At 34.1% G+C, this 25,477-nt stretch overlaps 1 protein-coding gene across 2 annotated transcripts in view; it reads left to right on the top strand.

The window, feature by feature from the left end:
* The window catches only part of DNAJC10 (DnaJ heat shock protein family (Hsp40) member C10), a 54,074-nt gene that overhangs the window by 22,385 nt on the left and 6,212 nt on the right, over window positions 1–25,477 (top strand). For both annotated transcript variants that reach the window (XM_059166849.1, XM_059166850.1), the window contains exons 9-20: window positions 4,101–4,144; window positions 4,811–4,948; window positions 6,769–6,858; window positions 7,616–7,729; window positions 10,541–10,655; window positions 17,587–17,714; window positions 18,016–18,132; window positions 21,554–21,655; window positions 22,288–22,443; window positions 23,220–23,353; window positions 24,453–24,506; window positions 24,752–24,899. In XM_059166849.1, the coding sequence (XP_059022832.1) occupies window positions 4,101–4,144; window positions 4,811–4,948; window positions 6,769–6,858; window positions 7,616–7,729; window positions 10,541–10,655; window positions 17,587–17,714; window positions 18,016–18,132; window positions 21,554–21,655; window positions 22,288–22,443; window positions 23,220–23,353; window positions 24,453–24,506; window positions 24,752–24,899 (1,340 nt within the window). The remainder of the gene's footprint in view (window positions 1–4,100; window positions 4,145–4,810; window positions 4,949–6,768; window positions 6,859–7,615; window positions 7,730–10,540; window positions 10,656–17,586; window positions 17,715–18,015; window positions 18,133–21,553; window positions 21,656–22,287; window positions 22,444–23,219; window positions 23,354–24,452; window positions 24,507–24,751; window positions 24,900–25,477) is intronic.

The raw sequence follows: 25,477 nt of genomic DNA, 5'->3' as shown, positions 1-25,477 counted from the left end.
ACATATTGCAAAATGATTACCACCATAGCATTAGCTAACACTGCATTTCTGTCCCATAAATACCATTTCTTTTTCATGGTAAGAATATTTAAAATCTACTCTTAGCAGTTTTCAAGTGTATGATACAGTAATATCAGTTATTATCACCATGCTGTACATCACATTCCCAGAACCTGTTAATCTTCTAACAAGGAGTTTGTACCTTTTGACTAGCTGTCAGTCTTAAGTATTCTACTGTAATTGATTTCAGTACTTCAAACTACAGTTCATATCCAGTTACAATTTTTCATTTAACAAATACTTAAATTATTTATTAATTTACACATAAGTTATAGATTACTAATTTGTTGAGATTTCATTTATTTCATTTATGATTTTGTTTGGTGGTCCAGTTTTTCAACTTAATTATTCTCATTATAAATAGTACATTCGGATAACCACAGATATATTTGGCAGTTTGCAAAAATAATTAATTGTTGACAGATTGTAACCCTCCCAAAATAATAATTTTTTGGTATTATGGACTTTTTCTCATACTTAACATATCAAAAATGTATGCATGTTGCCTTATAAAATATTTGAAGATGACAACTTTCCATTTCTAGGAAACTTTTTACCAGTAAATTAGTTAGAAAATTCAGTACTCTAGGTACCAAACCACAAACTATTAAACTCTATTCAAACAATGAGATCGGTTAAAAATCAGCCCCATTATTACAGAATACCCCAATTCATTAATACATTTTCATATGTTTAATTCCAACATGGGTCTTTAACCCAGACTTTACCTGTCAGCTTCATGCTACTGTATTGAGAACGAATTGCCCTCAGCTAAAATCAGCCACTCACCCCTATCCTGTAAGGCCCATCTTAGGAAGATATTGCCTTCAAGCAAAAATAACCCTTAAATTAGGCTATCATTGAGGGATTTTGTTTCATTTTGGTCTAATGCATAGATTTCTGGTTTTTTCCACACAATTAAGAAAACTTAAACTTTCTGACATTCTTTTACTTTTCACCCCAGGTAGATTGTTGTTACATATCTTTAAAAGCTGTATGGTGCTACAGCTCCCTTACTTCTAAATATGTCTCATTGTATCCTAGCATTTTCATGAAAATGATGAGTTTTTTTAAAACTATATTGTATTTTATGAAGCAAAGCTTCCGTATTCATTCTAGGAGGCCAGCATTACCCTAATACCAAAACCAGAAGATGCTACAAAAAAAAAACCAAAAAAACAAAAAAACTATACGCTAATATCTCTGATGAACATAGATACATAGATACAAAAATCTCTAACAATACATTAAAAAATTCATTTACCATAATGAAGTGGGATTGAATTCTGGGATACAAGGGTGGTTCAACATTATCAAATCAATCGATGTGATATCAACAATGTGATATCAACAAAAGAAAAGATAAAAACCATATGATGGGGGCGCCTGGGTGACTCAGTGGGTTAAAGCCTCTGCCTTCCGCTCAGGTCATGATACCGGGGTCCTGGGATCGAGCCCCGCATTGGGCTCTCTGCTCAGCAGGGAGCCTGCCTCCTCCTCCTCTCTCTGCCTGCCTCTCTTCCTACCTGTGATCTCTGTCTGTCAAATAAATAAACAAAATCTTTTAAAAAAAAAAAAAAAGCATACGATCATTTCAGTAGATGCAGAAAAAGCATTTGACAAAGTACAGCATTCATTTATGAACAAAATAGGTTTAGAAAGAACATACCTCAACATAATAAAGGCTGTATACTAATCTACAGCTAACATGATACTCAGTGGTGACAAACTGAAAGTTTTTCTCCTAAGATCAGGGCCAAGACAAGAATGTCCCCTCTGACCACTTTATTCAGTGTAGTACTGGAAGTCCTAGCCACAGTAGTCAGACAAGAAAAAGAAAAGGCATCTAGATCAGTAAATGGTAAATAGTAATAGTAATCAGTAAATAATCACTATTTGCAAGTAACATATAGGAAACCCTAAAGACTCCACTGAATATAGGAAATCCTAAAGACTCCACTGAAAACTATTAGCACTGATAAATGAATTCAGTAAAGTTGCAGGGTGCAAAATCAATATACAGAAACCTGTTGCATTTCTATACCCTAATAATAAAGCAGCAGAAAGAAAAATTAAGAAAATCATCCTATTTAGAATTGCACCAAGAGTAGTGAAATACTTAAGAATAAACTTAACCAAAAAGGTAAAAGATGTATACTATGGAACTATAGAACATGATGAAAGAAACTGAAGACAATACAAACAAATGGAAAGATACCATTCCATGCTTATGGATTGGAAGAACAAAATTGTTAAAAATGTCCATGCTATCCAAATCCAATCTGTAGATTTACTACAAACTCTATCAAAATACCAACAGCATTTTTTATAGAAATAGAACAAATAATCCTAAAATGTGTATAGAACTGCAAAAATCCCATATAGCAAAGCAACCTTGAAAAAGAACAAAACTGGAGGTATAACAATCTCAAATTGCAAGATTTCCTACAAACCTATAGTAATTAAAACAGTATGCTACTAGCACAAAAATAGACACAGATCAAGAGAAAGCGTATAGAGCCCAAAAAATAAAGCCGTGCTTTTGTGGTTAATTAATCTACAAAGGAGGGAGAATATGTAGTGGGGGGAAAAGTCCCTTCAACAAATACTGTTGGGAAAATTGGACCACTTTCTTACACCATTAACAAAAATAAAATGAAGTAAGGCCCTAAAAAGTAAGACCTGAAACCATAAAAATTCTAGAAGAGTGCACAGGCAGTAATTTCTCTATCAGCCACAACATTTTTCCAGACATGCCTCCTAAGGCAAGAAAAACAAAAGCAAAAGTAAACTATTGGGATTACATCAAAATAAAAACCTGCCCAGCAAAGGAAACAACAAAACTAAAAGACAATATATAGAATGGGAGAAGAAAATATTAAAGAACATATGTAGCTCAACACACACACAAATAATCCAGTTTGCAAATGGGGAGGAGACATGAATAGACATTTCACCAAAGAAGACACACAGATGACCAACACACACAAAAAGATCATGATTATGTTGAGCATCTCACACCTCACACCTATCAGAATGACTAAAATCAAAAACAGGAAACAAGTATGGATGAGGATGTGGTGAAAAAGGAACCACTGTGCACTTTTTGGTGGGAATGCAAACTGATGCAGCCACTGTGGCAATATGGAGGTTCCTCAAAAAGTTGAAAATAGAGCTATCATATGATCCAGTAATTACCCAAAGAATATGAAAACTAGTTGAAAAAGATACATAGCTCCCTGTGTTGATTGCAGCATTAATTATAATATCCAAATTATGGAAGCAGCCCAAGTGTCCACCAATAGATGAATGAATAAAGAAGTGGCATTATGGTATATAGTGGAATATTCAGCCTAAAAAAAAATAATGAAATCTTGTCATTGGCAACAGCATGGATGGATTTAGAGACTATAATCCTAAGTGAAATAAGTCAGTGAAAAAAAGATAAATACCATATGATTTCACACATGGAATTTAAGAAAGTGGGAAAAAGAGACAAACCAAGAAATAGACTTTGAAGTATAGAGAACAAACTAGTGGTTACCAGAGGGAAGGTGGGTGGGGGGATGGGTGAATAAAGTCATGGAGATTAAAGAATACACTTGCCATGAAGAGCACTGTAATGTATAGAATTGTTGAATCCCTTTGTTGTACACCTGAAACACTGCATGTTAACTACTGGAATTAAAATTAAATAAAAGACTGTTGTATTTTAAATTTAAATGTTCTTTATATATTTTTATCAAATAGAGCCATTACATTTCATTTCTCCAAAATCATGAGATTTCTTAGATCAAGGGGATTATTGATAGGAGCAGAGATTTAAGAGGATCATTGTAAAGAGATTACCTTTAGCTAGAAATCCTGGGAAACTAGGGAGAGAATGTGCACGCATGTGCATGTGTGTCAGCATGTATGGACATTTACCAGTGGAGTCCAGTCAGTTGCCTTAGAATCACTGTGTTAGTTTGGGGTGAAAGGCAAAATAAAGTACAGACTTAATAAAGCTAAAATTGTGTTACAATTTTTTTCCTCGCTAGATTGTTTGACTTCACAGACGCAACTCAGGCTCAGTGGCATGTTGGTAAGCATCAATTATTTTGTAAAACTATGACCGTATTAAGAAAGATACTTGAGAATTGATTCTAAATATTTTTTCGTAGTTCTTTAAACACTTATTTGTAAATTTTGTTTTTTGATAAGTGTATTCATAGCTATAAAACTTTTCTTCCTAATTAGAATTTTGACATGTGGTACTTTCATTGTCATTCACTTCTAAATATCTAACCTAACTGAATTTTTCTTTAATCAAAGAGGTATTTATAAGTGTGTGTGTCCCTCCAAACTTTATTTCTTACTATTTTTGCAATATTGTTATTTTGTTGTATTTTTAGCTCTCATCACATTATGGTTGGGAATGTAATCTGTATGTTGTTGATACTTTAACACTGTAGGAGCTCCCTTTGCTGCCTGGAAGTTTATCAGTTAGGAAAATTGTGAAGAATCTATGTGTGCTCAAAAATATGTTTTCTATATATGTTTGGTAGAATTTTTATATCTATTAGACCAACTTTATTAATCATGAAATTCAAATCTGGTCATTTATTGTTTAAACTTTTTAAAAAAATTTTAAATTTACAGTAGAAAAGTTGGGGTTTTCTAAATAAAACTAAATTCCTTTAACTTTCTCTTTTACTTAACATGTGACCTGTTTTGGGTTTTTTTTTGTTGTTGTTTCTTTGCACTGTAGGATGGTCTTGTTAATGTAGGGTGGATGGACTGTGCCACCCAGGACAACCTTTGTAAAAGTTTGGATATTACAACAAGTACTACTGCCTATTTTCCTCCTGGAGCCACTTTAAGTAACAAAGAGAAAAGCAGTGTTTTGGTATGAGTTACTAATTTCTTTATATATATGTGAACACGTATATTCAAACATTATAAATCATTTTGTAAACAGTAACAAGGAAATGAATCCACTTATAATAAACATTTGATATTTAGAATAAGTATTTAATTTCTGGGATTCTATTTAATGGTAAGGTCTGCTATAAGGATTATTTTACAGTGGTAGAAACCATTGCACTTTACAACCCAGAAGTATGGAAAACATTCTTAGGTTATATGAATTTTCATTGGTTTCCATTTATATGTGTATTTTCTAATGTTAAAATATAGATCATTCGTATGTTTGGAACTCGTGTTTGTTTTTTTAAACCACTCTGTTAGATTCTGGTATAAACTCAGTTTGGCAATCTACTTTACGGTTCACCTCCCTAATTTTATGAATGAGGAGACTGAGGCTCAAGCTAGTTATCAAGGAGCTAAGATAAATAATGGGATATTAGATAGGTCCCTAGGGAACTTCAAAAGACAATAATAAATTAAGACAAAGTGTCAATAGTTTTATTTCTGTATTTTAATTCTGCTTTCTTGATGTCAACAAAGGTAACACATATTCACTACAGAAGTTCATGTGTGGGTATAGAAATGTATATAGATCAAAATTCTTCTAAAACCAAACCACCCGTAGATAAGCACCATCAAATCTTGACAAATAATCTTCCAGATCTCTACATACATATATGTGCACTTAGGACTTCATGCTGATAACTTTCCACTTTTATCTGTGGCCCAAACCTCTGACCTCCACTCCAGACCTACATACATATTCCACTGCCTATTTGACATCTCCCCTGGTATAGGAACTGATTTTTTTCAAACTTAGATATCTGTACCTATACTGCTAATATCCTCCCATAAATCTGCTCTACCCACAGTTTTCTCTATCTCAGTTGATAAAAAAAAAATCCATCCTTTATCATTCAGGTCAAATACCTTGCAGTCATTCTTAACTCTTCTTTTTCTCATAGTCCTATCAGGAGAATTTGTGACTCTGTCATTAAAATCGTTTTAAAATCCACTTCCACTGCTACTAGAGCATTTATCCCCTTATAGTATACACTAATATATTATCTTGTATTTTTATTTTTCTCCCACAGTACATTTTTAAGTTTGATTTTTTTTTTTTTTTTTTTTTTTTTTTACTGTTATACCTCAACTCCCTAGAAGATTATCTGGCATGTAAGTGGACACTATATATAGTGCCTATGTATATTATATACTATGTGCTAGAGATAAATAACACATAAATGGATAAACCAACAATCCCTAAGTAACAATCCATCCACTAAATGTGACATACTTTAAGTGGATTTTTTAAACAACTTCCTATTTTCTGGAAAATTTCTCTCAGGTTTTTGAACTCTCTAGAAGGTGTTTTTTTTTCCCCCTTAACGAAATTGTGTTTCAGTGTTAATGTAAATTATTTATTTCCATCTTTTATTTTCATGGCCAGTTAATTTCTGTTTCGAAACTATTGTTAGAGCAATGTCTATATTGTTAATTAAATCAGTCCTCTCTTGATATTAGGGACACCTGGGTGGCTTAGTTGATTGAGCAGCTGCCTTCAGCTCAGGTCATGATCCCAGCGTCCTGGGATCGAGTCCCACATCGGGCTCCTTGCTCGGCGGGGAGCCTGCTTCTCCCTCTGCCTCTGCCTGCCATTCTGTCTGCCTCTCTCTCCCTCTCTCTCTCTGACAAATAAATAAAATCTTTAAAAAAAAAAAAAAAGAATTATATGGAAAAAAGACACTAAAATAAATGGATGTCGATTTAAAAGATTATAATATGATTCTCTTATTTTAGTTCCTTAATTCATTGGATGCTAAAGAAATATATTTGGAAATAATGCATAATCTTCCAGATTTTGAACTACTTTCGGCAAACACACTAGAGGTAATATTTCTGTTAATGGTAATAAATGGTAGTAAATGTTGGTAACATTTCAAGTCTTACATTTTAAAATCAGCATTTGTTTTATTCATCATTAGAAAGCAGTTTCAAAGGATTGCATATATAAATATAACATATATGTATATATTAGTTATTCTAGGTTAAACTCTAATTGCTGGAGTTGCAACTTCAGGGTGGGTCTGGAGTTCAAGACAACATAATCAGTCCTGAATGGGGCCTCAGCGGGAGTGTCAGAAAAGCCAAGATTCTGATCACAAAGTAACTTTGGATCTGATTTAGAATTTTATGTTCTTGCTTACAGAACTGTTTATATTGTTCACTGAGAACTAAGAAGCAGCTTTAGAAAGACTGAGTTTGTAGTAAAATCATTTTTTTTTCTACTCAGTGATCCCAGAGCTAAGTCTGTATCCCTACCAAACTCTGCCAAACCTGAAAAAGCTTCCTTCCCTACCCCCCAACTTTTTAGCTATATATCATTAAAACTATATAATTTTTGGCACAGGTATCTGCTTTTAAATTATATAATTTGGTGATTTTTAGCCTTTAATATAGGATCGACTTACATAACATTCCAAAGAAATGCAGAATATAAGTGTGAATAAGTCTGAATTTTAGTATTTTGAAGTAATGGGTATGGTAGCTAAAATTTAAATCAAAGAAATAAACAATAGGGCCATTAGAATTTCTTGATTCTGACATTATTTTATCACTTTTTTTTTTCCTTTTTATCACTTCGAAGGATCGGTTGGCTCATCATCGGTGGCTCATATTTTTTAATTTTGGAAAACATGAAAATTCAAATGATCCTGAATTGAAGAAACTAAAAACTCTACTTAAAAATGAACATATTCAAGTAAGAAAAAAGCATTCTGCCTAGCCTTATGCTAGCGTGTTTTCTTAATAATTTAATATTTGAAATTATATTTTAAGTAACATAAAAATGCTTATTGGAATCTAGGTTTAGAAAGCCCTAAGTGCTTTTGTTCTTCTGCTGTGATTTTGTTTTTCTATTAAGAATCTACAGTGATGTCTGAAAACAGTTAACTTTCATTTCTCTTTAGTAGCTAGCATGTGATATATCTGTATCAGACAGTTTTTTGGAATGCATACCATAGAAGAATATCATTCCCTTTTTAAAATTCTTATTGGTTTATATAAATAATTTGTACTCATAGTTTAAAAATTAGGATATATAAATAAGCTCAAAAATGAATTAAAATATTTAATATTTTTACTGCTGTTAATAGCCCTACTATAAATTTACTGAGTAACTTTTCAGACTTTTTCTGCATATGTTTTAGTATGTGGGCATAGATATGTGTGTTTACATCATGCGTATTGTAACAGCCAGTGTAATAGACATACCTGTAACTTTATTTATGAGCTTTTTTAATGAAAATGGATTGAGTATAGGGGCACCTGGGTGGTGCAGTTGGTTAAGTCTCCGACTCTTGGTTTCGGCTCAGGGCTCGATCTCAGGGTCATGTGATGGAGCCCCACGTTTGGCTCTGTACTTAGTGTAGAGTCTATTTGAGTTGCTCATGTCCTCTCCCTTTGCCTCCCCCTGCCACTCTTGCTTTCTTTATCTGTCTCTCTTCCTCTAAAATAAATCTTTAAAAGCAAAAACAAAGAAAACCCCCAAAATGGATTCACTATACTGTAGTCCCTCTTTTCTACAGGGGATATGGTCTAAGGCCCCCAGTGGATGCCTGAAACCACAGATAGTACCAAACACTATATGTACTTATTTTTTTCCCTATGCATATATCCCTAATAGAATTTTTTGGGTTTTTTTTTTTCCTAATAGAGTTTAACTCATGAATTAGGCACAGTAAAAGATTAGCAATAACAATAAAATGGACAATTATAATAATATACTATAATAAAAGTTATGTATTAGTGTCTTATTATACTATACTGTACTCACCCTTGTGAATTGATACAAGATGGTAAAATGTCTACATGATGAGATGAATTCAGGTGAATGACGCAGGCATTGTGAGATGTTAAGCTACTACTGACCTGAAAATGCCTGAGAAAGAGAATCATACTTCTGGACTATAGTTTAACCAGTGGGAACCAAAATTATGGAAAGTGAAACCATTATTATGACAAACCATGATTATTGACAAACCATTGCTGTATTCTCTTGTAGAATTTTCCATTTGACAATATCATTTATTTTTTTATATGCTGGTGTGTGTATGTATGTCTATATGTGAATATGTGTATATGTGTCTATATGTATATGTACGTATGTGTATACAAAGTACTGCCTGGTCTTTAGAGATGATAAATATATACCTCTTTAGAGATGATAAATATATTAAGTACATTATTAAACATATGATATAAATATCATCCTAGGGATATCATCCTCCCTAAAGTCTAGGTAGTATTTCACTATATGGTTACACCATAATTGTTTAACAAATCCTCCTTTACTAACATTGTTTCCATTATTTTTTATATCAAAAACACATACTGTAAAAATGCAGTATGGAGAATGTTTTTAACCAAGATTATATATTTTTTAAATTGTCCTCATTACCAATGTCCTCCAGAATGTTTGTATCATTTTATATTCTTACCACATGTTGGTAAGCATTTCTCCATACCTGTGCCAACCATGGTTTTAACATTTTTAATCACCATTCTGATAAGCCACAGTGATATGTTAATAATATTCATTTTCATTTATTTGGTTCCTAGTGGGGTTGAAAAAGTTTTTTGTGATTATTGACAAATTACCATTTTTTTCTATTTTCTGTCTTTGGCCCATTTTCTTTCTTCTAATAGGATGTTTACTTTTCTTTCTTAGTGGATCCTCTGAAATACTCAAATATTTTTTGCTTGGTTTATCATTTCCCTCTTAGTATTCTTTATGCTGTTTTTCTTTACAGTGAATGAAATCGTCACTTTGCTTTATTATGTCTGCTTCTAGTTCTGAAAGAGTTTTCTCTCCCCCCCACTTCAAATTATATAAATATATCCTTTATATTTTTAGAAGAGTGGATTTCTTAAACTTTTTTTAAAGATTGTATTTATTTATTTGAAAGAGAGCACAGCAGGGGGAGCAGCAGGCAGGGGGAGAGGGAGATGCAGGCCCCTATGGAGGAGGGAGCCCCGTGCAGGCTTTGTCCCAAGACCTCAGAATCATGACCTGAGCCAAAGGCAGACGCCTAACCGACTGAGCCACTCAGGCGCCCAAAAAAGTGGATTTCTTTTTTTTTTTAATTTTATTTATTTATTTGACAGACAGATCACAAGTAGGCAGAGAGAGAGGAGGAAGCAGGCTCCCTGCTGAGCAGAGAGCCCGATGCGGGGCTCAGTCCCAAGACCCTGGGATCATGACCTAAGCCAAAGGCAGAGGCTTTAACCCACTGAGCCACCCAGGCGCCCCAAAAAAGTGGATTTTTTAAACAACTTCCTATTTTCTGGAAAATTTCTCTCAGGTTTTTGAACTCTCTAGAAGGTGTTTTTTTTTCCCCCTTAACGAAATTGTGTTTCAGTGTTAATGTAAATTATTTATTTCCATCTTTTATTTTCATGGCCAGTTAATTTCTGTTTAGAAACTATTGTTAGAGCAATGTCATTCCTTTATGAATATATTAAAAATGAATGCATGTGATTTTGTCTTCATCAAATTAAACTTCTACTTCAGGTTGGCAAGTTTGACTGTTCCTCTGCACCAGACATCTGTAATAATCTGTATGTGTTTCAGCCATGTCTAGCAGTATTTAAAGGACAAGGAACCAGGGAATACGAAATTCATCATGGTAAGAAGGGGAAAAAATGATAAAAATTTATATTCGTTTTCAAATATTAATTTTTAATTATACTTTTTATTTTGTTTTTTAGTTAATTTACTTGACATGTAGTTGACACACAATTACATTAGTTTCAGATGTACAGCAGTGATTGCACAACTCTGTATGCTGTGCTGTACTCACTACAGGTGTAGTTACCTTTGGTCCCCATATGATGCTATTAACAGTACCATTGACTATATTCCTATACTGTACCTTTCATCTCTAGGACTTACTCATTCCATAGCTGGAAGCCTGTAACTCCGATGCCATTTCACCCATTTTGCCCATCCTGCCATTGCTCTCCCCTCAAGTAACCACCAGTTCTCTGTATTTACTTGAAGATTCTCTCCCTCGGCCTCTTCCCCCACTTGCTCAGTGCACAGGCACTTTCTCTCTCTTTGATATAAAAAAATCTAAAAAAAAAAAAAGATAACTTTGTTGTTCTGCCCCCCACCCCCCAGTTCACTCGCACGTTCTCTATCCCTGTATGTAAACTTAAAAAAAAAAAAGTTGTATCAATTTGAAAATATCTTTTCCCACTCAGTATGCTTTCTTTTCTTTTTGTTGTTTCCTTTACTGTGCAAAAGTTTTTCATTTTGGTGTAGTCCTGACAGTTTATTTTTGCTTTTATTTCCCATGTCTGAGGAGACAGTTATAAAAAAATTGTAACTAAGGTCAATGTCAGGGAGTACTGCCTAAGTTTTCTTACAGGATTTCTTTGGTTTCAGGCTTCGCATTTAGGTCTTTGTTCCCTTTTGAGTTTTATTTTTGTGTATGTTGTAAGAAAGTGGTTGAATTTCATTCTTTTGCATATAGCTGGTCAGTTTGCCTAGGAACATTTACTGAGGACACTCTTTTTCCCCATTGTATAATCTTGTCTCCTTTGTCAAAGATAACTGACGGTGTAAGCATGGGTTTATTTTGGCGGTCTCTATTCTGTCCCATTGGCCTAAGTGTCTGTCTTTGTGCCATTGCATACTGTCATGTTTACTATATAGCTTTGTCCTATATCTTGAAATCAGGGACCATGATATCTAGATTTGTTCTTCCTTTTCAAGATCACGTTGGCTACTTGGGATCTTCTGTGGTTCTTTTTACCGTATTTTATATGAATATACTTACTGTAAATAACTTTACTTTTATTAGTAAATAGGTTTCTTTTGGAGAAAGATTTTTTGAATTATATTTAGTTATTTTACTCTCTTTTTAAAATAATTAACTTTTTTTCTGCTCACTATTTTGATTAGTGTTTCAGCAAGAATGCTGGTGACATTGTCAGATTAGTTCAAAATTTAGGGGTCTTATTAACAAAAGTAAGCAATACCTATAGTTTCCATTTCTAGTGTGCCGAAGTGGTATTTTAACCATGGGCATTTTCCAGATTTTTCTTCCCGCTAGACTGTTAAATATTTCTATGGCTATTTTTATCTCTCTTGAATTTATAATTACATTTTTACATTTCAGCTTGTGTGGGACTTTAGTTCTGCATTCATGTAGGTACAGTTGCAATTATGAGGATTTGGGCTACCTCATAGTCCCTGTCCTGAAAAAGGTCAAATGTACAAAAGAAAGAAATACTACTAACTGTAACACAGCTAAGTGAAAAACAGATACTGAATGATGTTATATGCTAGGAATGCAAAGTTCTCTCAAGAAATTTGAAGTACCAGAGCTCCTGGGTGGCTCAGTTGGTTGTATCTGCCTTCAGCTCAGGTCATGATCCTGGGGTCCTGGGATCAAGTCCTGCATCAGGCTCCCTGCTCAGCGGGGAGTCTCCTTCTTCCTCTGCCCCTCTCTGTCCCTCATGAATGAATTAAAAAAATGTTTAAAAGAAAAAAATTTAAAATATCATCTGGTGTAGTTGACAGGAAATTGTAAGAAAAGTAGGAAAAACATTGTAATGGCCAGTATGTATAAATTATAAGATCAGATCAAAAGACTTATGTTTAGTATAGATCTAGAGATGATATTTGAGTTGAGATAACATTTGAATGCTCAGTTTCTCAAAGCAAATACAGAAAAGCAAGAAGTGAGGCTAAGCTGAAGGAGCTGTGTGAGCAAAGTCTCGGCAAGATGAACCTAACAGTAACTCCTGTTTATTTAGTACTTTTTACAAGTCAGATGTTTTTCCAAAGGCTTCACATACTTTTCCCTTTCTGTTTTTATCTTCACAACAGCCCACCAAGGGAGAAAACAGTGGCTCGGGATAATTATTTGCCTATGATCAACAACTAGTAACTAGTCAAGGTAGATTTTGTACCCAAATATGTCTTACTCCAGAGCCTAGGATTATAGCAGCACTAAACTGTACTGTCTCCTGAAAGTGCTAAAAATGACCACATTTTAATAATGGAGTTCTATTCTTCTTTATCTCTGAAATAATTCCAATTCCTTCTCAGTCCCATGTATGCTGCCTTATTTCCAGTTCATCATCTCCTTCATTTACTCTCTTACGATCCTTTGGTAAAATTGACAGTCTCACGTCATTTTTCTGCCTTGACTTTGCTGATTTCTCTAAGTATTTTTAAGTTTTTTTTCATTAAGTATAATTGGAATACAGTTTTAGTTTCTGGTGTATTATATAGTAACTCCCTTTTATATTTACATTGCAGAATAATCACCATGATGTTTAGTTAATATCTGTCACCATATAAAGTTGTTAAATTATTTTTGACTAGTTCTCTGTGCTATACTTTACACCCCTGTGACTTGTTTATTTGTAACTGGAAGTTTGTACCTCTTAATCCCCTTTAACTATTTCACCCTCTTCCCACCTCCCTCTCCTCTGGCAATCACCAGTTTATTCTCATGAGTCTCTTCTATTTTGTTTTGCTTCTTCATTCATTTTGTTTTCTAGATATTGGTAAGACAGTTGTCCAAGAGTCTTCTGCCTGTGTTTTGTTTTAGGAGTCTTACGGCTTCAGGTCTTATATTTAGGTCTGTAATATATTTTAAATTGATTTTTGCATATGGTATAAGAAAGTGGTCCAGTTTCATTCTTGTGCATGTAGCTCTAGTTTTCCCAATACCGTTTATTGAAGTCTTTCTCCATTTTATGTTTTTATCTCCTTTGTCACAGATTGACTGTATAAGTATGGATTTGTTTCTCTTTATTCTGGCTCTCTGTTCTGTTCCATTGATATATCTGTCTGTTTTTTTGTGCCAATACCATAATGTTTTGATTATTATAGCTTTAATAGTATATCTTGAAATCAGAGAGCACGATACCTGTGGCTTTGTTCTCTTTTTTCATGATTGCTTTGATTTCTTCATGGTCTTTTGTGGTTCCATACAAATTTTAAGGTAATTTGTCCTAATTCTGTAAAAAAATGCCACTGATGTTTTGATAGAGATTGAATTGAACATGTAGATTTTTAGAGATCGTATAGACTTTTTTTTTAATATTTTGTTTATTTACTTGACAGAGAGACACAGCAAGAGAGGGAACACAAACAGAGGGAGTGGGAGAGGGAGAAACCGGCTTCCTGCTGAGCAGGGAACCCAGTGCTAGGCTTGATCCCAGGATCTGGGATCATGACATGAGCCGAACGCAGATGCTTAACATTTTAATAACATTAATCCTTCCAGTCTATGAGGACTGTATTTATTTCTGTCCTCTTCTGTTTCTTCAGCCATGTCTTGCAGGCAGCCCTCCCTGCCCTCAAAAAAAAAAAAAGGAAATGAAAAAAAAAACAAATTTTTGTATATTAATTTTGTGTCCTTTTACTTTACTGAGTTGATTTGTTCTATTAGTTTTTGAGCAGAGAGTCATTTATTTGTTCTTTTTCTAGTTCTTTAATATGTAAGGATATGTAAGGTTAGATTGAGATTTTTCTTGTTTCCTGAAGAAATTTTTTCTGAGGAAGATTTTTCTTGTTTTCTTATGCCTGTATTTCTATAAACTTGCTGCTGCTTTTTTTTTTTTTTTTTTTTTTTTTTTTTGAGAGAGAGGGTAAGGGAGGGAGAGAGAGAATACGAGAGGGGGCAGAGGGAGAAGCAGACTTCCTGTTCAGTACAACTGAAGCCAGATGCTGGGCTCAATCCAGCAACCCTGTGATGATGATCTCAGCTGAAGGTAGACACTTAACCCACTGAGCCACCCAGATGCTCCTAAACTTGCATCTTAAAACTGCTTTTGGTAGGTCCCGAAGATTTTTGAACATTGTGTTTTATTTTTATTTGTCATATAAGGTATTTTTTTGTCTCTTTCTTTCATTTCTTCTTTGATTCGTTGGTTGTTAGGTACATGTTTAGCCTCTACGTATATGTGTTTGTGGGGGGTTGGGTTTTTTTTTTTTTTTTTTCAGTTTTGTTTAGTTTTAATTTCTAATTTTATACCATTGGGTCAGAAAAAATACTTGGTATGATTTCATTTTTCTTAAATTTATTGAGACTTGTTTTGTGGCCTAACATGAATCTCTTGGAGAGTGTTCCGTGTGCCCTTGAAAATAACATGTATTCTGTTTTTGAAAGAAATGTTCTGTATATATCTGTAATATCAAACTGGTCTAATATGTCATTGAAGTTTACTGTTTTCTTATTGATTTTCTGTCTGCATGATTTGTCATCCATTGATGTATGTGATGTGTTAAAGTCCTTTATTGTTACTGTATTGCTGTCACTTTCTCCCATTATATCAGTTAATACTTGTTCTACATATTAGATATTCCTATGTTGATGTTTATAGATATTTATAATTATTTCCTCTTGTTGAATTGATCTCTTTATCATTATGAAATGTTCTTCTTTGTCTCTTATTACAGTCTTTGTTGTAAAGTCTATTTTGTCTGTTATAAGTGCTGCTAGTCTATTTTTCTTACTGTTTCCATTTGCATGGAATATCTTTTCTCATCCCTTCACTTTGTCTTTGTATGTCCTTACATCCGAAGTAAGGCTTTTATAAGTAGCCTATAGAGGGGGGTTTGTTTTGTTTGCTTTTGTTATCCATTCAGCCACCATGTGTCCTTTGTTTGGAGCATTTGGTCCATTTACATTTATAGTATTTACAGATAATTGGTATGTATTGACATTTTCTTCATTATTTTCTGCCTGTTTTGTAGTTCTTCTCTGTTCCTTTCTTCTCTTGTGATTTGACGACTTTCTTTAGTGTTATATTTGCATTTCTTTTACTTTCTTTGTGCATCTGTTCTAGGTTTTTGGTTACCATTAGGATCATATGTAACAACCTATGTGTATAGTAATTGATTGTCACTTAGGTTTGAATGCATTTTATTTTATTTTTTTAAAGATTTTATTTATTTGACAGCGATCACAAGTAGGCAGAGAGGCAGGCACAGAGGGAGGGGGAGGCAGGCTCCCTGCCAAGCAGAGAGCCTGATGCTTGGCTCGATCCCAAGACCCTGGGATCGTGACCTGAGCCAGAGGCAGAAGCTTTAACCCACTGAGCCACCTAGGCGCCCCCTGAATGCATTTTAAAAGCACTACATTTTACTCTCCCTGCTGACTTTTATTTGGCATCCTATTTTACATCTTTTGTGTATCCCATAACTAATTATTGTAGATACAAGTTTTACTACTTTTTCTCTTTAACCTTGGTACTAGCCTTAAAAGTGATCAATCCACTGCCTTTTCTGCATGTTTACTAATGTTTGCCATTACCAGTGATTTTTTTTTTCATAACATTCTTTTAACTATGGCCATTTCTTTTCTACTTAAAGAAGCTTCTGTAACATTTAAGGCTGGTGTAGATGATGAACTCCTTGAACTTTTGTTTGCCTGGGAAACTCTCTCCTTTGATTCTGAATGATAACTTTGTTGGATGGGGTGTTCTTGGTTGTAGAGTTTTTCCTTTCAACAGTTTGAATATATTATATCACTCCCTTCTGGCCTGCTATATTTTTGGTGAAAAAATCAGCTTATAATCATATGGGGGTACCCTGCTATATACTATTGGCATGGCTCTTGCTGCTTTTAAGATTTTCTGTTTCTCTGTAGTTTTGACATTTTAAAAATGTGTCTGGGTTTGAATTTACTTGAATTCTTCTTGTTTGGTTTTCTCTGTGCTTCCTAAATTTGTGTATCTGCTTCCTTCCCCTGGTAGGGAAGTTTTCCAACTCTGATTTCCTCAAGTAAGTTTTCTGCCTTTTAGTCTCTTTCTTCTCTTTCTGAAACCTCTATAATTAGTATGCTTGATGCTGTCCTAGAGGTCCGTTAACCTAACCTGTACTGGTTTTTTATTCTTTTCTTTTTGCTTTTCAGCCTGGGGGATTTTCTCAACTCTGTCTTCCATATTCCTGGTCCATTATGCTGTTTCTAATCTGTTGATTCCCTCCCATGTGTTTTTAGTGTCAGTTACTGTATTCTTTGGCCTCTGACTCATTTTTTATATATTTTATTTATTTCTTTTTTAGTTCTCACTCTGTTCATCCACCTAGTGGATAATTATGTCATTGCCAAGATAGGGAAGGTGAGAAAAGGAGCAAGTCCTGGGGAAAATAACTCAATTTCAGTTTTAATATATTTGAAATGTTTGTATGACATCCATGTGAATACTTTCACTGGGTAGTTGGTAATACAGGTTTTGAATTCATAAGGGAAGTTGAGTTTGAAGAAGCAGATTTAGTAGTTGGGCCACAGTAATAGTTCAGGTAAGCATAAAGAACACAAATACTGCAAGAAGTGGTTACTCTGCCTCTGAGGATAAAGAAATATTGGAAAGATAGGTCCTCCAAGAAACAGAAGCATATAAGAAAGGTACTCCTGGCAGAGCAAACCTGTTTACGTATAGTATAAAGAACACTAGACCCTCACCAAAATCAGTGGGTTCAATAAGTTTATCTTCATTTCTTTAATATATTAAGTATAAAAACTTTGAAATGTTTATATGGGTAGAAAGGAAGAATGTGGATTTTAATTTTTCTTTTATTCAATTTCAAAGGAAAGAAGATTCTATATGATATACTTGCCTTTGCCAAAGAAAGTGTTAATTCTCATGTTACCACACTTGGACCTCAAAATTTTCCTGCCAATGACAAGGAACCGTGGCTCGTTGATTTTTTTGCCCCAGTAAGTAATTTTTATCTGTCAGTTTCAGTGTTGTCAGATTTTCTCTTATCATAGCAAAAAGACTTTTTCTAGATAGTCTTGAGCCATGAATACCAAAATTGTGTTACTCACTTTGGCTCCTATCAGATACTGCTTCCAAGGAGGCAGGGATGCACTTGCCCCTCCAAGAATTAAATGCACAGGCAGGCACACAAAAGATTGCCACTAAGTATGGTTTGTCTTACTTAGTATATATTGCTTGTTGCAGAAATGTGGCTTTTTTGTTCCCTGTAACTCTGTGCTTATATTTTTTCTTTCATAGTGGTGTCCACCATGTCGAGCTTTATTGCCAGAGTTACGAAAAGCATCAAAGCATCTTTACGGTCAGCTTAAGTTTGGTACACTAGATTGTACAGTTCATGAGGGACTCTGTAACATGGTACGTATAAAATACTTGTTCTAATTAACACTATTGTAAAATAGTTTTGAAATAGAGACCTTTGTCAGTGTAACTTAAAATGTGCATCTATATTTAGAGGAGTAATAAATATTTCAAAAAATGATATAAAATTATGATTGGATTAAAACATGAATAGACAACATAAAGAGTTGAATGTGGATATGGTCTTATTTATCAAACATAGGAAAATATTTAGTTTATGTGATAAAATATATGATTTTTCTATTATTTAAAATCTTTATAATTTTTGATGCAATATTGCCTTTTGGCAGTCTGTAGTTTGATTCTCAGGTTTTCCTCATAATTGTTTTCTTAGTAGATGGAAATTTTAAAAATGAACAAGATTTTTGAACCTTTGTTTATAATAAAATATTTTCTTAGGTTAATTAATGTTCATTTTTCAGTTCCAGGAATACCTAGAAACTATATATCTTGTCATGAAAGTATATGCCATCTATAAAATATTCTTGGAACAAGTCTCTGAGACCTAAATCAAATCACACTTTGAGATCTCTCCGTGTGTAGGGAATCAGTTAGAGAAACATTAAATGAAACCGTGGGCATGAAATCTGTAAGTGCCAGCATGTAGAGGATCTTACAGGACAAATACCTAATTTATTGGTCAGATACACTGAAAGGTGGGAAAAGAGATGAAAGAAATTCAAAAGACATATCACTCAAATGCAATGTTGTGGTCTCATTTGGATGCCAAACCAACTGCAAAAAAATGAGCAACCGGTAGTTAGGGAAATTTGAGCACTGACAGGGTATCTGAAAATTAACAGGAATTGTTCATTTTTAGGTCTAAAAATGACAGTGTAGTTACACTTGGAGGAAAGTCCTTATATTTTATGTAAGTGTGTATATACACTTGAAGGAAAGTTCTTATATTTTAAATATACTGAAATATGGATGAAACGATAAATCATCTGGAATTTGCTTTAAAATAATATCGGTGGGGGTGCTGGGGTGGTTCAGTTGTTAAACGTCTGCCTTCAGCTCAGGTCATTGATCCCAGGGTCCTGGGATCAAGCCTGACATGAGGCTCCCTGCTCGGCGGGAAGCCTGCTTCTCCATCTCTCACCCTCTGCTTATGTTCCCCCTCTCACTGTCTGTCTGTCTGTCACTCTCTCTCTCTGTCAAATAAATAAGCAAGTGAAATCTTTAAGAAATAAAATAAAATAAAATAAAATAAAATAAAATAATATTGGTATAGGAATAGAGTTGGGAGGGAGTATAAATGAAGTAAGTGTGCGCATGCGTGGAAGATTATTATAGCTACAAGAGTATATGCAAATGTATTGCTGTCTGCCTGCATGTGTATTTTAAATATTCTATAAAAGCCAACTTGGAAAAGAAAAAGAAAAATGGAGGAGAAGGAAGGAAAATAAAATGATAGGTTTTAAAAACAAGTAAATGTAGAGTGAAATCTTTATGTCATCTGTGTGAGGAAGAATTTCTCAGTCCACACACACAAGGTAAAAATGTGAATGATTTTGACTACATTAAATGATAAAACTATTGCCAAAAACTATAGCACATGTAACTGACAGAAAACCTTACTGCCAAAATATTTGACTACAAGTGAGTTTAAGTAGATGAGAAAGTTGAGACTTTTTAGAAAAATCCAACAAACATAAAAAATCTTGCACTTCACTGACCATCAAGAAAGTACAAATTACAACAATCCATCAAATTAATCTATAAACAAATTAACAAAAATTTTGAAATCTGGTAATAGCAAGTATATCGATAAATGATCCAGTCATGTAATGGAATACCATAGAGCATTTAAAACTAAATCTATCTTTACCAGCATGGGTAAGTCTCAAAAATGCATTGTAAGATGACAAAAGCAAGCTGCAGAATACCTTACAGAGTATGATAGAATTACAGAAAAATTTTTAATGCTTCAGCATTTCACTATATTACCCAGGGATACTTACGCATGTCACAAAAGTATCAAAACATTTGTGGATTGGATATATACTTATTTGAGGATATTGATTGCTCTTACTTTCAGGGAAGAAAGGAAATGTGATCAAAAAACAGAATTTAAGCAATCTGCCAGGGTGACAAAGAAGTTAAATTTAAATATTGAGAAGGGATATCTGGGTATTTGTCAGGTGATTTCCCTCTTCATTCTGTTTGAAATTTCATTTAACTAAAAACTAATGTAAGATCTTTGGTTTTGAACATCTTATATGTGACATTGAAAAGTTCTTAAGCAAGATACAAACCATGTGATAAATAATGATTACCTTAATTTGAATTCTTCTAGTTTTTCTACTTTTTATCAAAACTATTAAATATCCTTGAGATAATTGAGTAAAACATAAGATTTTAAAACTGTGGTGTCAGCTTCACCTGGAATAGAGGCCAGGAGTCATTACTCACTAATTGGTAGAGCTTGACCAAGTCACATAGCCTCTCAATACCTCCGTTTTCTTGTCTGTAAAGTTGATGTGGTAATTTTAGCTTCTGAATAGAGTTGTTATACAGAATAGATTAGAAACTACTTATTTAAGGGGCACCAGGGTGACCCAGTCAATTAAGCCTCAAGAGTTTTGGTTTCTGCGCAAGTTGTGATCTCGTGATCATGGGATTGAGTCCCATGTCAGGCTCTGTGCTTGGCATGGAATCTGCTTCAGATTCTCTCTCAGATAAATAAATAAAAGCTTTTAAGAAGAGAAACTGCATATTTCAGTGCTAAAAAGATGTCCAACATATGCTAAACAGTCATACCTACTGAGTTTTTTGAATCCTAATCAAACATTCCAGTTTGCTGCTGAGTGCTTGTCAACTTTAAGGATGCAAAGATCAGCTACAGAGAATTCACACAGCATAGCCATAATATGGCTAATTAGGAGCATGGGCCCTTTTGACTCTCTTGAAGCAAGATGGATAATGCTGTAAAGAGAAGGCTAATCTCTGACTTGAGTCTTTGAAACCACAATAATGCTCCAATTTGTCTAGTAGTAGAAGAAAATAAAGGAAACGAAGTAGCAAGGATAAAGAAAGAATAATGCATACACAACCATATTTTAACTTAAGGAATTATGACTCATGTCCCAAGAATGTATTATCCATCTTGCTTCAAGAGAGTCAAAAGGGCCCACACTCATAATCAGCCATATTATGGCTTTGCGCACTTCTCAATGTTTCATTGCCCATGGATTTTATGGCTAATGGACTACCTATAAAAAAGGGTCATTTATCAGTGCAACTGTGAATCCATTTCTTTGCCAAATTTGGCCAGGCTAAAATTTTTCAGTCACCAGCAGTTTAGCAATGGGTTTTTTAAATGTTACTGTTGCTACTTAAAAGCAATTTGGTTATAAATTTGCAACCAAGAGGTAAAATGCATAAAATCTTTAGTTTGTATTCTTATTCCTAACAGTATAACATTCAGGCTTATCCAACAACAGTGGTTTTCAACCAGTCCAATGTTCATGAATATGAAGGACATCACTCTGCTGAACAGATCTTGGAATTCATAGAGGTATTTTAATTTATAGTATTGTAATTTACTGAGGTAAATTATTTTTAACTGGTTTTTGGTTTTGTGCTGTTTTGTTTTTTATTATTTCCCCTGTGAAGCTAACATTTTTGTTAGTATTACCCTATCATGGTAGACTGAAGCTGTATTAAGACAGCATTTGGAGCAAGTGAGCGTTTAGGGAGGTTGAGCAGTATCTCCAATCAGACTGTCAGGAAAATAGAGTAATGGGCTTTTCATTAATGATTAAAGGATCGTTTCCAAACCAATCATTGGTTCTGGAACAAGACTATTTGGCCTGTGTAGCTATCTGGGCACCTCTTAGAACTTTTTGTCCCATCTAATGTCACCTTAAGTAAAGTTGCCTCTGTTCTCTACTAAGATGATTTTAATGATACATAGAAGTAAGAAAAAATTATAATAAACCTTGAATTAAGAAGGCTAATGGGCAAAGTCTAAACTTAACTGGGAATAATTCCTTCCTTTTTAAAATAATTCACTGTCGATTATCTTTTAAACATCCATAAGTATCTTTTTATTATTCAGAAACAGGAACTTTTCTAAGTGACAACAGTTTGCCAAGAATATGTGAACACTTTTTTATATTGTTATAATGAAAGTTATATTCTCTTTAGGATCTTATGAATCCTTCAGTGATCACCCTGACACCCACCACTTTCAACGAACTAGTTAAACAGAGAAAACAGGACGAAGTCTGGATGGTTGATTTCTATTCTCCTTGGTGTCATCCCTGTCAAGTCCTAATGCCAGAATGGAAAAGAATGGCCCGGGTATAGTAGTTTCTTAAAAAATCTTAACATATAGCATGAATGTGTATTTAACAAAACTGTTTTGAAACTGAGATGAACCCACCTCTATCTAGATTATCACTTAGAACAGTTCTGATTATACCAGTTAGATTTCAACTCTCTTTCTGTCTGGTTGGGTGAATGGTATAGATACCTTTTTTTTTTTTCTGTGTCACTTGTTTGGTACGTATCTGGCCAAATTTTTGCCAAAGTCAACCCCCAAATCCCTTTATTTTCCATACAAATAGACATAGTGTTATGAAGGATTGGAAGAAAGTTACTAAATAAGAGAATGGAAGATGAAATCTCTATTTTATATTTCTAAGAAAAAGTGAACAAACCAAACAGGTAAAAGTGATTTCTAGTATCTTCACATTTAAGATTTTCAGTAAAATTTTAAAATTTGGGCATGATTTCAATGTGTTGCAATGCAGGTCTCTATTTGAAAAAGAACTGAAATACCATTGCAAGGAACTTCATTAGTTCCTTGTTTCTAACACTTAATTTTATAAATATCTAATTTCCCCCCACATAGAACATGAATGAAATCTGTTGTTTAATCTGCAATAATTGTAGTAGGGTCTTAACTACAGCATTACATTCTCAGTTCATTACTGTAAGTGTTCTAGTCACTGAAAAATAATAATCATCTCACAGTGATAATTTCTCTATTATAAACATAAAGTTATATTTTATTCTAATTCTAATTTTATTCTAATCACTTTGATCTGTTTATCTTCTCTCTTTCTCTTTTATAGACATTAACTGGACTGATTAATGTGGGCAGTATAGACTGCCAACAGTATCATTCTTTTTGTGCCCAAGAAAATGTTCGGAGATACCCTGAGATAAGATTTTTCCCCCAAAAATCAAATAAAGCTTATCAGTATCAGTAAGTGTTGCCTAAAATGTAAAGACATTTATTATAACATTTTTTTAAACAGTTAAAATTTTAAAGTTATCTTAGGGGTGCCTGGCTGGTTCAGTCAGAAGAACATGTGACTCTTGATCTTATGGTCATGCATTCCAGCTGCATGTTGGGTATAGAGATTACTTAAATAAATAAGCTTCTTTAAAAAAAAAATTATCTTAATTAAATAGACGTTAACCCAACAAATATTTTTTGGGAGCCTCCCATGTTTTAAGATGATGTGCTAATGAGAACCTCTGAAGATGAAAAAAGAATTGAATGATCTCAGTGTTTACGAAGCTGGCACGCCATTATAGAAAAAGATAAACGGAGGAAGTACTAACATTTAGTAAGTTAGTTTTTGGTTTCAGGTGTTATACTAGATCCTTTTGTTCATGTTATTCCCACTAGTCCTCCCGTAGACCCTGAGAAATAAGAATTCTTGCCTTTCCTCCTATTACAGATAAGTAAACTGATTAACACACCTTAAATAATTTTGTCAAGTCACACAGCTGCTAAGGTTTATAGTTGAAGATTCAGCCCAGTCTGTGTCAATGCCCATTCTGTTTCTGTAACACCACATGGCATTTGGGGTAGAAAACTCAAATGTAAGGCAGAATATAAAGAACATTATGTAAAAAGTAAAACTGAACCATGGATTGCAAAGGAGGGAAGGATCACAGCTATGAGAGGAAATCATGAAAGGCTGCATTTAAGAGGTGGCTTTTGACATGGGTCTTAAAAAGTGGGTAGGAATTTGACAGACATAATGACCAGAATAAAGGTTCTAAACTGAAGTCTTAGACATTTGGAGTGTTACCATTCCCATGCATCTATAGGAGCTGTCCAGCAGGCAGTTAGACTTCGGGGCTGTCTGGAGCACCAAAAAAACACCTAGACTAGAGAAAAATTTATTTGGAAAGCCATGTAAGCAGCATTTATAGGTAGGTGTATCTGAGAAGGGAAATGGTATCTAGTCAATAAGTTAAACTGCTCAGTTGCTGCAGAGAGATGGTTCTCTGAGCATATCCAATAATAGAATATAGTATTTAAAACTTTTTTTTCAATTTTCTTCTTTCAGTAGTTACAATGGATGGAATAGAGATGCTTATTCCCTGAGAATTTGGGGTCTAGGGTGAGTAATCAAAATATGCATCATCATATAAAATAGATTCAGTACTATTTACCTTCCTCTTATGTCTGTAGTTACATTTATTGTGAGTTGCTTAAGGCTGTGGCAATTTAAATTACTTCGTAAGGAATTATAATTTACCAAGATAACTTGGAAGGCCTTTTTTACTTAGAAACTTTTACAGTATTATATTTTAGATGTTTCCTTTGGTTTCATATAATGAAAAATAATTTGATCCCTTGCCACAGATTCTTACCTCAAGCATCCATAGATCTGACGCCTCAGACTTTCAATGAAAAAGTTACACAAGGGAAAAATCACTGGGTGGTTGATTTCTATGCTCCTTGGTGTGGACCTTGCCAGAATTTTGCTCCAGAGTTTGAGCTCTTAGCTAGGGTAAGTCTTGTCTTTCTACTTAAATAACTTGTAGTCACATACATGTTTTAATAATTAGATAAAATAACAGTTATTTTAAAAGTAGCTATATTAAATGATTAGCTATAAGTATTTTAAATATTAATTCTCTTAAGTTTCCTGTGAATTTTTTTTCAATTCCATTTCATTTCTATGACTATAATCTTTGCAGATTTCTTCCTTCTTTATTAACGCTTTTAGCTAACACCTCTGTCTTGATTGAGGACATCATCTACCTAATAGCCAGATACCTCAGTTTTGCTTGTTCCCTATTTCTTTCCTTTACTCTGCTGCTTGGCAGGCCATCAGAGATCCTATCAGTTCTGTCTTTTAAATGCCTTTCAAATTTGACATCTGCTCTCCATCTCTTCTGCTAGCCTCTCTGTTCAAGCCCTCATCATCTCATCGAGACATCTCGTGTACCTTTCAGCTACTCTCATGTTGCCAGTCTGCCTTCTTCAGTTCTGCCCTGATCATCTTTCTGAAATACTCCCTTCTCAGGCTTCCTGTGAACCAGTTTTCTGACCTGGCATCCTAGGTTGCACCATCACGTCTCTGAT

This window comes from Mustela lutreola, chromosome 3, assembly GCF_030435805.1.
Source record: "Mustela lutreola isolate mMusLut2 chromosome 3, mMusLut2.pri, whole genome shotgun sequence".
Lineage (NCBI taxonomy): Eukaryota > Metazoa > Chordata > Mammalia > Carnivora > Mustelidae > Mustela > Mustela lutreola.
The sequence above is the reverse complement of the archived record's forward strand: the minus strand, read 5'-3'. Positions and strand labels throughout refer to the sequence as shown.